Source organism: Hypanus sabinus, chromosome 8 (genome assembly GCF_030144855.1).
Source record: "Hypanus sabinus isolate sHypSab1 chromosome 8, sHypSab1.hap1, whole genome shotgun sequence".
NCBI lineage: Eukaryota > Metazoa > Chordata > Chondrichthyes > Myliobatiformes > Dasyatidae > Hypanus > Hypanus sabinus.
This window is the reverse complement of record NC_082713.1, coordinates 136,605,825-136,617,955: the sequence shown is the minus strand read 5'-3', so window position 1 is coordinate 136,617,955 and position 12,131 is coordinate 136,605,825. Positions and strand designations below refer to the sequence as shown.

General features: G+C 39.5%; 1 protein-coding gene across 4 annotated transcripts in view; it reads left to right on the top strand.

Annotated features, from left to right (window-relative positions):
- The window catches only part of ptprz1a (protein tyrosine phosphatase receptor type Z1a), a 258,925-nt gene that overhangs the window by 130,463 nt on the left and 116,331 nt on the right, over nt 1-12,131 (top strand). For all 4 annotated transcript variants that reach the window (XM_059977946.1, XM_059977944.1, XM_059977945.1 and 1 more), the window contains exons 5-7: nt 4,248-4,343; nt 7,392-7,458; nt 10,053-10,210. In XM_059977946.1, coding sequence (XP_059833929.1) covers nt 4,248-4,343; nt 7,392-7,458; nt 10,053-10,210 — 321 coding nt within the window. The remainder of the gene's footprint in view (nt 1-4,247; nt 4,344-7,391; nt 7,459-10,052; nt 10,211-12,131) is intronic.

Here is a 12,131-nt window from a genome sequence, read left to right as displayed (position 1 = left end):
GCTGGACACAGAAGTGGTGTTAATCAAAGAATAAGTGAGAAAAACAACCTGGCAGTGTTTGTGAATTGTGACATTCACTCACTCAGCTTGGTGGGTGTACATGCAGCCAAGCAGGATACAATGATGGTCACGTTTTTTTGGAACCATCGAAGCTCTCTATGTGTTTTTCTCTCGTTCAACACAGCACTAGGAAAAAGCTCAAAAACGCCGTGCCCATTGTTGTTAAGTCGGAGTCCGAAACCAGGTGGAGTGCAAGGACAGAAGCAGTGAAGTCCATCAACAAGTACCTTGAGGAGGTACTTCAAGGACATGATAGACAATGAAAATGAGACCAGTGAAACAAGAAGTGACACAAGGCAGCTGTACAACCGCATGTTGAGTTACGATTTTCTGATTTTGCTAGGATTTTGGAACAAGGTACTCATTCACATTGACCGTATTCAAAAGCAGGATCCTAGCATGAACTTCCACAAAGTGTTGGTCAGTGAGTCACTCGAAGAAGGAGTCGGTCTCTGTCAAGAATGGAATATTGAAGTTGAAAGATGTCAGAGACGAAAGAAATGAATGGCTGATGAGAACTTGAGAAATGCTGGATTAATAGCTAAGGAGGAAATGGAAAGAGTTATGAAGGGAACACTCGACCATCTTCATAGAGAAATGGATGAAAGGTTCGCTTGTTTGCACGACACTGATGCCAAGTTTGGGTTCCTTCTCGATGTCGAGCGACTGTGTTATGGCGCCAGCAGTAACGAACTAAAGAAGAAGTGCAAAAATTTGGGTGAATTGTACAGTTCATGGACAGCAGCTATATGAAGAAATTTTGGATTGCAGAATGTTGCTATCAAGGCAGGTCAACATGAAAATATCAAGAATTGAAGAGCTTCTTGAATTTATTGTTCAGTATGAAGATTAGACCATCTTCCCCAATCTTCGCATTGCTATTCAAATAATGCTAACCATCACAGTTTCCATTGCCAGCTGTGAGAGATCATTCAGCAAGTTAAAACTAATACTTCCATATTTGAGAGCATCCATGGGTCAAGGCAGACTCTGTGATCTTGCTCTGCTGAGTGTAGAAAGAGAAGAAACTGAAAAAGCTGACTTTGATCACATCATAGACCAATTTGCATCAGTGAAAGCAAGGAAGGTGCAGTTATTACTTTCATGTAGTGCCATAATTTATTAATTAATAGATTAACGAACTTGATTTGTATTTTTGAGCTGATATTATGGTAAAGTTATCTAAAAGATGGGTGTCAGGTATTTGGACAGGGGTGCAATTTCAGTGCTTGCCATAGGCACTATTTCCCATAGATACACCCTTGGTGAAACCTTTTCAATTTCTCATACTGCATCTTGTCTTAGAATTTTGCCCATTATAATTTTACATGCTGGTATTATTAAGTTCTTACCAACTGTGTGACTTTCCTTTTCTGGGCAATAGTTCTGTTATTAAAAAACTTGCTTGCTGTACCTTTTTACTTGAATCGCCAGTGCATGTAAAGCCCATTGATCAGTAACTTTCATTGTAAAGATGGACTTTTTGTGTTTATTGTTGCACTAGTGCAGTGAAATGACTCAGAAGATCATAATTCTTCATCATTAACCCTATCAGAATTGTCTGTAGGTCTACGCCTAGAATCCTTCTCTTCCATCTCATACCTCCTCTTCAAAAATCACCACACTGGACCATCTTTAGAATGAAAATTTCCCTCCCATCTTCTACTACACCAGTAGAGTTTGTTCGCTCCTATAAGTCAGTCAGTAGCGCATCAGGGGATGTTGGGGAGGCAATTCAGGAGGGAGAGGCTGATACCACAGCCCAAGATGGGTGAGTCAATTCAACACTCAGAAATCTCACTTCATGCTCCTCATTGGTCTACTATCCTCCCCTCCCGGTGTGATACAGTGCTCACCAATTATCAGCCTCCTTGCAATACTGCGCTCATCAGTTATCAATGGCCTCCCCTATCCCATGTCAGAAACTGAGAATGGACTCAACCAAATAAACACGGTCCTACTGTGCATTGCCAATCTGGGTTGAGATTGCTAATGAAGCTGCTCGGGCACTGCCCACCGCTGCGAGCACGAGCATAGCATGTTGCGCCAAGTTCAAAAAATTATGTTTTTTTTCAGTCATGATTCCTCACAGAACCCATAGCAACCTCCCATGGCACCACAGGGTTTTAGGGAACCCCAGCTGAAAATCCTGCTGTGGAGGCTACACCTGCTCAGGAGCTGCTCCAAGTCTCCTACAAGCCTTAAGGTTTCTGTCTTACACCCGATCTCCAGCCACATATTTCATTCCTTGACCTTAAATACTCTGTATAGTCAACCAGTAACATCATGAGTAGTCTTTATGTAAGCCTGAAGTTTTGGAGTACAGATCTGTCTCATTAATATTGAGGTCATTTTTGTGGGGCGAGACTTCTTTTCTATTCATTGTTCAGAAGCAGGTCTGTTTCTTGATTTCTCCATTCACTCACCTGCTCCATAAACTCCAAAATCTGATAAGCAACAGATAATGTATTATTTGAGCCACTTGATTGTCACAAGCATTTTCTTTGTTCTATTAATCATTGTCCTTCTGTTAATTTCTCCCTCAGTTCACTGCTTATTTAAGTGTGTTGTGGTTTGACGAGTATTCTTCATGTGAAGATTTATAAGGGACAACTCACTTAAATCAACTGGAAAATTAAAATAAGGCAGCCAAATGAAAACAACAATAAGCAAACCTTCATTCAGTACAAATCACAGAATGAGTGCAGCACAGAGGGAGGCCATTTTGCCTGCTGAGTCCATACTATCCCTTTGAGGCTGAATCCATTATCCCACTCTCTCTCTCCTATAGCCTTGCAAATTCTCTCCTTTATGGATCTAACCCTGACCTCGGGTGCTGACGGTGTGGAGTTTGCAACAAGGACTTTATGGATTTCTTCCAAGTGCTCTAGTTTTCTCCCACATCCTAAAGGCATGCTGGTTGCTAGATTAGTTGGCTACTGTAAATTTCACTTAGAGTGTAGGTGAGTGGTAGAATTGGAAGAGGAAGGGGAGAGTAAGAGTGTGTGGAAAATAAACAAAAATAAACAAACATTAATGTAGGATTTGTATAAGGGGAATAGCTAATGGCTGGTGCATACTTAATGGGCCAATTTCCATGCTGGATCTATGACTTGAAAATTCAAGTCTGTACATGTGAATGGGAAAATGAAATACAGCCTCAAAACCAATATCTGCTGGTTGCTTCAGGCTGAAGTACTGCCAGATGACATCTCTCTTTCTGTGGAATTAATACAGCAAAGAAGACAGGTTTTGTTAAGCTTAAAGCAAAAACTCAACATATGCCAGTAGCCAGAAATAAAATGCTGGAAACACTTAGATAATCACGCAACATTGGTAGATGACCTGTCAAGCTGACCTGTAAGCTTGAATATTGTTTTGTTTTCTCCATTGATGTGTAACTTGTTAATTATTTCCAAGAGTTTCTGTTCTTATTTCATTGGACAAAACACCTGAAATACAGAAAACAATGAAGTATATGTACAGTAGGTGTAATGAGAGCTGTGTAACTCATCTCCTTCTACCTTAGGCCATGAACTTGTTAATCACCCCTGCTGTGGACACTTTCTGGAGGTCCAAGATACATATGCTCCACGACTGCTTGACTAAGTGTGTAAACGTAGAAGGGGACTATGTTGAAAAATAAATGTGCTAAGTTTTCTAAAATTGACTCCTTCTACGCTAGGCCACAAACTTATCAATCACCCCTCGTAAGTTAAATGAGTTAGTTGTTTTTTTTTCATTTTCTGGGACTATTTACTCATTTACAACTTTCTAATATATCATTATGATATCCATTTACCAGACATATCTATTACGTAGCCAGTTTCATGTTGAATTTGGAGTAGTGCTCCTTGGGATTTTGGTTCAAATTGTCCAAATTCATATCAATTTATAACTTTAGAGCAATCAGAAAAGGAAACTTCCAATTCATGTTCTGACCTGCTTAAGTTCTCATTCAGAACTTTAGATAATTGGCATAATTCCAATTCCATTTTCTTCCCATGAATATTTGACAAACTTGTTGGTGAAGTTTATTCGAATTTGCTGTTATAGGAAGGAAACATGTTTATACTTAATAAAGATCATTAATGCATAAAAATGTTCATAAATTCTGAAATGAAGTAGTTATATGATGCTTGTTCTTTGCATAACAGATTGAAATGTTTCTTTAAATGTGTTTCCAGATGCAAATCTTCTGCTTTGAACCAAAACTTTTTGAAAGTTTTGATGATGCAGTGCAGGGACAAGGGCGCCTGAAAGCTCTCTCTGTTTTATTTGAGGTAAAGCTCTAATGTAAGACCACTGATGCTTTCATCAGAGTGCTTTAAACCATGTGTTCAGTGCTGTAAGATTAGTGTTCCAGTTTTTTTCATATCATCCCTACATCTCAGAACATGGCTATCTTTAATTAGGAATAAAAATGCAAATACCCCAGGGTGAACTTAACAAATATGCAGGCCTTTGACTATGGGGAATTAACGTTGTTTATGTGAATTGTGAGCATGTGTCTACTGTGGTCAGCACTGTATACTCTTTAGATATGCATAAAATATATCTTGACCAAAAGATTTTTTTTCCATAAGCCCAGGTTGTTACTTTTATACCAGATAAAATGTTTATAGTTGCATTTTGTGAAATTCTATATGTTGGGGTGAAGCAGGGTCTAACCCACCCACTCATTTCATGCTTCCCCTCGATTTCTCTATGTTTACAATATATGAGTATCTGAAGGCCAAGCTTGGAGTGGACTAGTCATCATTCATCTGTTGTTGCTCTCTCCTGTTCTAAACCTTTCACCTTGCTGTGTGACCTTAATTCTCAATTTAAAATTCCTGTGCCAGAATATGAGATTATTTCATCTCGAGAAGTTGAAATGTGATCGCTGCTTTAAAAAGTCAGAATGCAAAACCAATAGCCTCGGGATGCCAATCTGCATTTATTTCTGCAAAGACAGGGCATATACATTTGCCCCTTCTCAGTTTTGTTCCAAGGATGGAGAATTTTACAGCTAGTCAGGCATTTGAATTGACAAAACATAAAAGACTACACGCCACCCACTCAAAAATGAGTAGATGCATGCAATGGTCAACTTGGGCCTGGGCAGCCAAAGAGACTGGTTTTGTGCTGTTAAGCGCCATGAATAACTGGTAATGCATGTTTTGACCTATTAATCAGATGCTTTTCACTAGATTTACACCATCTGCTGAAAGGGTGACACCAGCTTCAGTAAGACCCACAAGTATGTACTGCACTTAATTAAAATTAGACACCAAAATATAAATGTTGTTGCTCACATAAGTGTATTTAAATATTGCACAAAGGATAGGGTTATTAGTTATGCTTTGAAGCTATTCCAAAGCTTTGTATGTTTCTTTTCTGATATTACTAATTTGGTTGGGAGCTTTCTCACCAATTATTCTGCCATTTCTGTTTTAATGCATGCATGGAATTTCAGATACGTTTTCCAAATAGGATTCCTATACTTTCATGGGAAGGGGGGGGGGGGGGAAAGAATCTGTGGTGAAATGTCAAGAGGTCAGGCTGCATCAGAGATAGATTGGGCCAAATTACTCAGAGGCTATCACATGCACTTAAACAAAGGGCTACCCATCTGTGAGTGAGCCGATCGAGACAGCAATGCAGAATTTAGGTCAGCAGACAGCCACCTGTTGAGCTTTGTTGCCCAATGTCATCTGTCCTGAAGACAGTTAACATAAAACATATTAATGCAGTCAGTGTAATTGTTCTTTACTACATACAAGAAAAACACTGCTGTGGGAGGTGAAGTCTTACAGGGTGACAAATCAGGCTCCCCTTCTCAGTAAAAATTTATGTCATCTCCATTGTTCCCAACTTTATTGAGCACACATAGCATGTCCCACCATAGTCATAGAACTTTTCTTAAGGTTACCAGATCAGTAATCCAGGGTGTTGAATTAACAATTTGGAGATCTCAGTTCAAATCTCATCATGCAGCTGGAAAATTTAACTTTGATAATAATCAGATTTTGAAAAGGAATACTTAATCTTGCTAATGATAACCACAAAACACTGCATTGTTGTAAAAATGCACCTGATTTACCAGTGCCCCACAGGAGATTAAACCTGCTGCTCTCATTCATCTGGGTGATAAGTTGACTCCAACCCAATGTATGGTTGCACTTAAGTGCCCTCCGAAAAGGCCTATCAAGCCACTCAGTCCTCTATCTTCTCAGACAGGCAGACATTGCTGAGCTTGCCAGTGATGTCCATATCCTAAGAAAGTGAGAAAAGAGATTTAAGTCAAACAGGCTTCCGTATTAACAGAAACATGTGTTTTGCTCCAGGTTTCCTGCATCTGCAGAACCTTTTGCTTCTCAAGATTATGTACTCATGTTTCGGCAGATAGCAGCTACTGAGAACTCATCAGAGGCCTGAAAATGAAACCCATCCGTGTGAATTCTGGTTCTAGTATACTTTAAAATCTAATGCAAAGAAAAGCTTTTCCAGGAATAATGAAATAAATGAATAAATATAAAACATTTGTGCATAACTTTACAAATTTGTACTCTCTGAGGGATTTTGTGTAGTGGGAAACAATACCTGGATTTGAGTGCCAATTTCATTCACCCTCCTGTGTTCCTATTTGTTAAAATGCTTTGATAGAACACTATTCAGTTGTTTCAGATTCCCACTATCTACCGTTGCATAAAGTTCACATAAGGAAATTGTAAATTTGAGTGAACTATTTGCATGATGAACCATTGGAGCTTGGAGGCATTTGCATATATACACTTTGAGTGGGTTCTCTCTAAATCTTTACTCTTGTTGGAGAAAGCTTACATCATGTCATAAATTAAAATGCCTGGTTCATCCTCAGGCAATCACCCAGCAATAAAATTTTTGTGGGGAGCAGAACCAGTACCCTCTTTTCTTACAGTTCACCAAAGTGAAATGATTTTATATGTATTTTATCACATGCTTGAAAACACAAAAGATTCCGCAGATGCTGGAAATCCAGAGTAACGTATACAAAATGCTGGAGGAATTCAACAGATTGGGCAACATCTGTGGAAAGGGATATTGGGCTGAGACCCTTCATCAGGACTGGAAAGGGGGAGTGAAGAAGCCAGAATAAGCAGGTGGGGGAGGGGAATTAGTAGAAGTTAGAAGGTGATAGGTGAAGCTAGGTAGGTTTGTAAGCACATCAAAGTCAAAGTGAAGAACATGCCAAAAAAGATGGAGCCCCTTTAACATCCTTCATGTCTGTTCTTCACCACCAAGGTGCATCCTGGCTAACAAAGTAAGGTGCACAGAGCACATGGTTAAAACTTCTTCATATTTTACAGATCGGCCCAGAGGACAATATGGATTATGACAGCATCATACGCGGAGTGGATATGGTAAGCAGATACGGTAAGTTTTGTGACATGAAAATTATACTTCATAAACTTTTTATGTCTTGCTGCTGCGGCACAAGGACAAATTTCCCATCATATGCCAGTGGTAATACACCTGATTCTGATTCTGCACATAATGACAGAGTGAAATAGATCAGCATAAGCTGGCTGTAAGAAGTAAAAAGGGCTTATGTAAAGGGTTTATGGAAAGTGATGTTTATTTTATTGTTGGTGCAAGAAATAATTAAATGGCTTTAAGGTGATATTTCTTCTACATAATGGAAAGAATGTTCAATGTTCCAGAGTAAAAACTTACTGGAAGTAATTGACAGTTGGATTAACATTAATAAATTTAATGATCTGGAGCACAAGTTCACTAGAATACATCCACTACCAGGTGACCGATATCCTGACAATTACTTCCAGCCATGACTCTCCCTGATTTGATGGGGTAAGTAGCAAGCATTTCCTGTGAAGTAGGTAGGCACATTATAGGTGGATCATGTTGCCCCTCTGTACCTTAGGTTCTCAAACAGAGGGACTTGAAAGCAGGTAGACCATAGTTCAGTTGTAGCCATCTCAGCCACATCAAGGCGGGGGGGGGGGGGGGTGGTGGTTGATCAGTGAAACAAAGATTTGAGAAGCAAATCTATTTTTCAGAGTTCTAGTGTCTCTTTATTGTTTTGTCTCTTGGACCTCACTGCTCCCTATTGCTCAAAGTGTCGGCAATGCATACAGTTTCCAACCATTGCGGTGAGTCAGCTCACGTGCATACCTGAGGCAGGAGTCTCACAGAATTCTGAGAAAGGTGCAAACACCAGGCTCTTTAATCTGTGTCAATTTCAAAATTAACAAAACAAACTATATTCTCTTGAAAGATACTTTAATCCATTCAATTGCATCATTGCATTTTCCCAAAAGTTACAGAACTGCAGGCCAGAATTTACTTCACTTCTGAAAAGTGCATTAAATGGATGTTGTGCATTAGTGTCGATGATAGTTCATTTTGAGGGCTGGTCCCTACAAAGTTATAATGCGATGGAAGCCAAGGCATTATAGTCATTAGACAAGCTCTCACACACTTGATTGCAATGGATAAGATCACACATGTTTACGTGCAGTAGATGTGGTCTCACCATGACCTTCAATGTAGAGTCGCATCTTCCCATCAAAGCAGCTAGCATCAACTTACTCAGCACTGGCAGATTCACCACCTAGGTAGCATCGTTTGGCAGGATGGTGGGACGGTGGCCCACGGACCACATCTAGTGCAGACTCAGCAAATCTAGAAACATCTTCGGATCAATGATCAATGGGGATCAACGAAGTACAGCGTCCACACCAAGGAGAAGCCATACCAGAGCTGCGTTTAGTCCCTGTACAGGTCAGAATGCTGGCACATGACAGAGAGTGACCTTGCCAAACTCTAATTTTTCCACACCACAAGTGCTTGGAAGATCCTCTGTATTTTCTGCCCAAGAAAAATCTCTAAGCACACCCTACTCTTTCAGTCTTATCAAGGGGATAGGGCCACAAATATCATAAGGAAATGTTGGAGATGAATTGGGCACATGATGAAAAGAGAGGTCAACTTCATCATTAAGACAGCACTTCACTGGATCTCTGAAGGGAGGAGGAAATGTTGGATTCCAAAGACAACTTGTATCATGCTGTACAGGCAGAAATGAGTAGTCAGAACCACTCCTGGGGCACAATAGAGAAGATGACCAAGGACAGACAGAGATGGAGGACCTTCACTACCACCCTAAACACTAGTGCTGTAATGGGCAGTAAGTAAGTAAGATGCAGTCTCACAAACTTGTATGCAATGAAATTTATTTTGCTGGTGAGGTAGGTTTGTATTATGACTTGATAGAATGGGAGCCTATGTCAGACACACCGATGCACATCCTTCCCTCCTTCCCTGTTAGGCTTTTGAATATTACAGCACATACTCAGCCAGCTCCATCTGTTAACATGTTATGTGCATGCAATATGAAAGAAAATCAAGAATATTATCACCTTTGCAACTTTCTTATATAATTTGAAGTATCTTTTACATAGTGTGTACAAACTTTGCATTGTTTAGAATTTCTAACCCAATGTCCTATAAGATAGGACATGGGATAATAAATGTGATGAGGCTGAATGACTTTGTTCTGCAGTTATAGAAACAACCATTAATCCAGGCTTTTTCTTATTGCAACAGTTCAGCAATTTGAGTGTTTGGTCCCTGTTTCTGTGTAATTTAATCTTAAATCTGCTGAGTGAGACTGTAGAAGAAGCAAATGTGATTTTCAGAAACAGATTTCCCTTACTCATTGAAATATATGTGAGAGTTAACAGCCCATTTCATATCTCAAGAAATGTTTAAATTCCCATTGAAGTCCATTGAAAGAAAAAATGGGAAAAGGCTACCAACTAATTACTTCAGCTTTTTCCAAGCTTTACTCAAATGTATAGTCAAAATCAACCCTTTAATCTTTTGGCAAGTATGTTTCAGTGTCTGAGAATCTTCTGTTTGCATACTGTGTCAGTGTTAATATTCATTTGTGATTATTTTCTTCTTCATGGATTGACTTCCAAGGTTTTTTTTTCCCTTTTTCTCAGGTAAACAGGCTACAGTGGAGCCATTCATTTTTTTGAATCTTCTCCCAAAGTCAACAGGCAAATATTATACTTACAATGGCTCCCTTACGATACCTCCCTGTACAGAAACAGTGCAATGGATTGTCTTTAAAGAGACAGTCTTGATTTCAGAAAATCAGGTAAAATTTAATTATCGTTTATATTTTATTTTTATAAATATCTCAGCAAGGCACCTCATAGTAAATCAAGGTTGAGTTTATTGTCATGTGCACAATTATTTGTATGCTCGGGTACAGTGACAAACTTAATTGCAGCTGCAATATAGGCACTGGGGTAATATAAGCAATATTCGCACGTAAAACTTAAATTAAGCATAAATTATATACAGATTTTACAAGAAAAAGATAATTAGAATAAGAAAAAGAAAGTACATTTCAGTTCAATGTGATCAAAGTGGTCATAGTGTTGCTAAACTGTAGTGATTAGGGTTGTGCTGGTTGGTTCAGGAACCAAATGGTTGAAGGGAAGTAACTGAACCTGCTGGTATGGGAATTAAGGCTTCTGAAACCTGCCGAATGGTGGCTCAGATGGTAGCCATCTCTGATGATAGATGTTGCCTTTTAGAGGCAGCAGTTCCCATAGATAATAGCAGTGCTGGGAAGGGATATGCCCGTGATGCTTTGGGCAGAATACACTACTCTCTCTGCAGCATTGCTGTACCAGCCACTGGTGCAATCACCCAATCATTTCAACCTTACATCTGTTGGAGTGTTCACTGACAAGCCAAAACTCCTGAACCCCCTTAAGAATACAGCAATACTGATGACCTTTCTTTATCTTTACTTAGTAAAGTTAGAGGTTGCACATAATCTATTGTACTTAATGAAATCAGAAAAACATCCTTTGTATTCCTGCGATACACTCAGTGGCCACTTTATTAGATACACCTGTACGCCTGCTCGTTAATGCAAGTATTTAAGCACCTAATCATGTGGCAGCAACTCAATCCATAAAAGCATGACAAGCGGTTTAGTTGGTGTTCAGTCCGAACATCAAAATTGGGAAGAAATGTGATCAAAGTGACTTTGACCTTGGAATGATTGTTGGTGGCAGATGGGTTGGTTTGGGTATCTCAGCAGCTGCTGATGTCCTTGGATTTTCATTTGAATTCAAAGACCTTATCATTCTCTCATAAGATAACCATTGGCAACTGCTTAGGTGCTATGGTTTGACTTGTTTCCATTTTCTTGCATGAGTTACATAACATAAGTTTGGTTCAGCTTGCAAAGTCCACCATCTGCATCACTTGTACAGCAAATTATGAGGTTCTGACATTGTGCAACTACAACCTGATATTGCCATTCCCAAATTCACCCTCAGAAAGTTGCAAGTTTGTTACTGATTGACGAGAAGCAAAGTTGGCTATGCACATTCATTGGATGCTCTTTGAGTTTCACATGAGAGCTTATTGGCTTTTGGTTTCATTTTTAATTGAACCGGAACTTCAAAGTGGTGGTGTTGGTGGTTTAAAGGGATACCAGAAAAATAGGTAGACACTTGGATATCCTGTGGTGAGTGATTCACTTCCTAATACTCACAGCCTTTCCATCATCTACAAATCGCATAAAGAGCACATAATGGAGTAGTTGCACTTGCCTGGATGAGTCCAGCTTCTACAGCACTGAAGAAGTGACTTCATTCCAGACAAATTTAGCACTTGAACATTGATTACCAACCCTCCGCTGCAGCTTTGGGAGAGTTGAGCACTCCTATAACTTGTCAAAGCTTATTTGATATCATCTACCAAATCTCCAAATTCTGCTCTTCTCAATGTTAAGTGCAAGAGATATCTAGAAACACCAAAACCTGCCAGCATCACCAGTGCTGTCAAATTTTACATTCTACTAAATCACAGACATTCTCGGCTGGAGTTCCAACTCCATTCTGGTGTTGGCACTGAGTCACGAGTATAGTCATAGCCCAGAAACAGATCCTTCAGCCAACTCATCCACATCTAGTAAAATGTCTTCCTGAGCTAGTTGTACTTGCCTTAAATTAACCCGTATCCCTTTAAACCTTTCTTGTGCATGTACTTGCTGA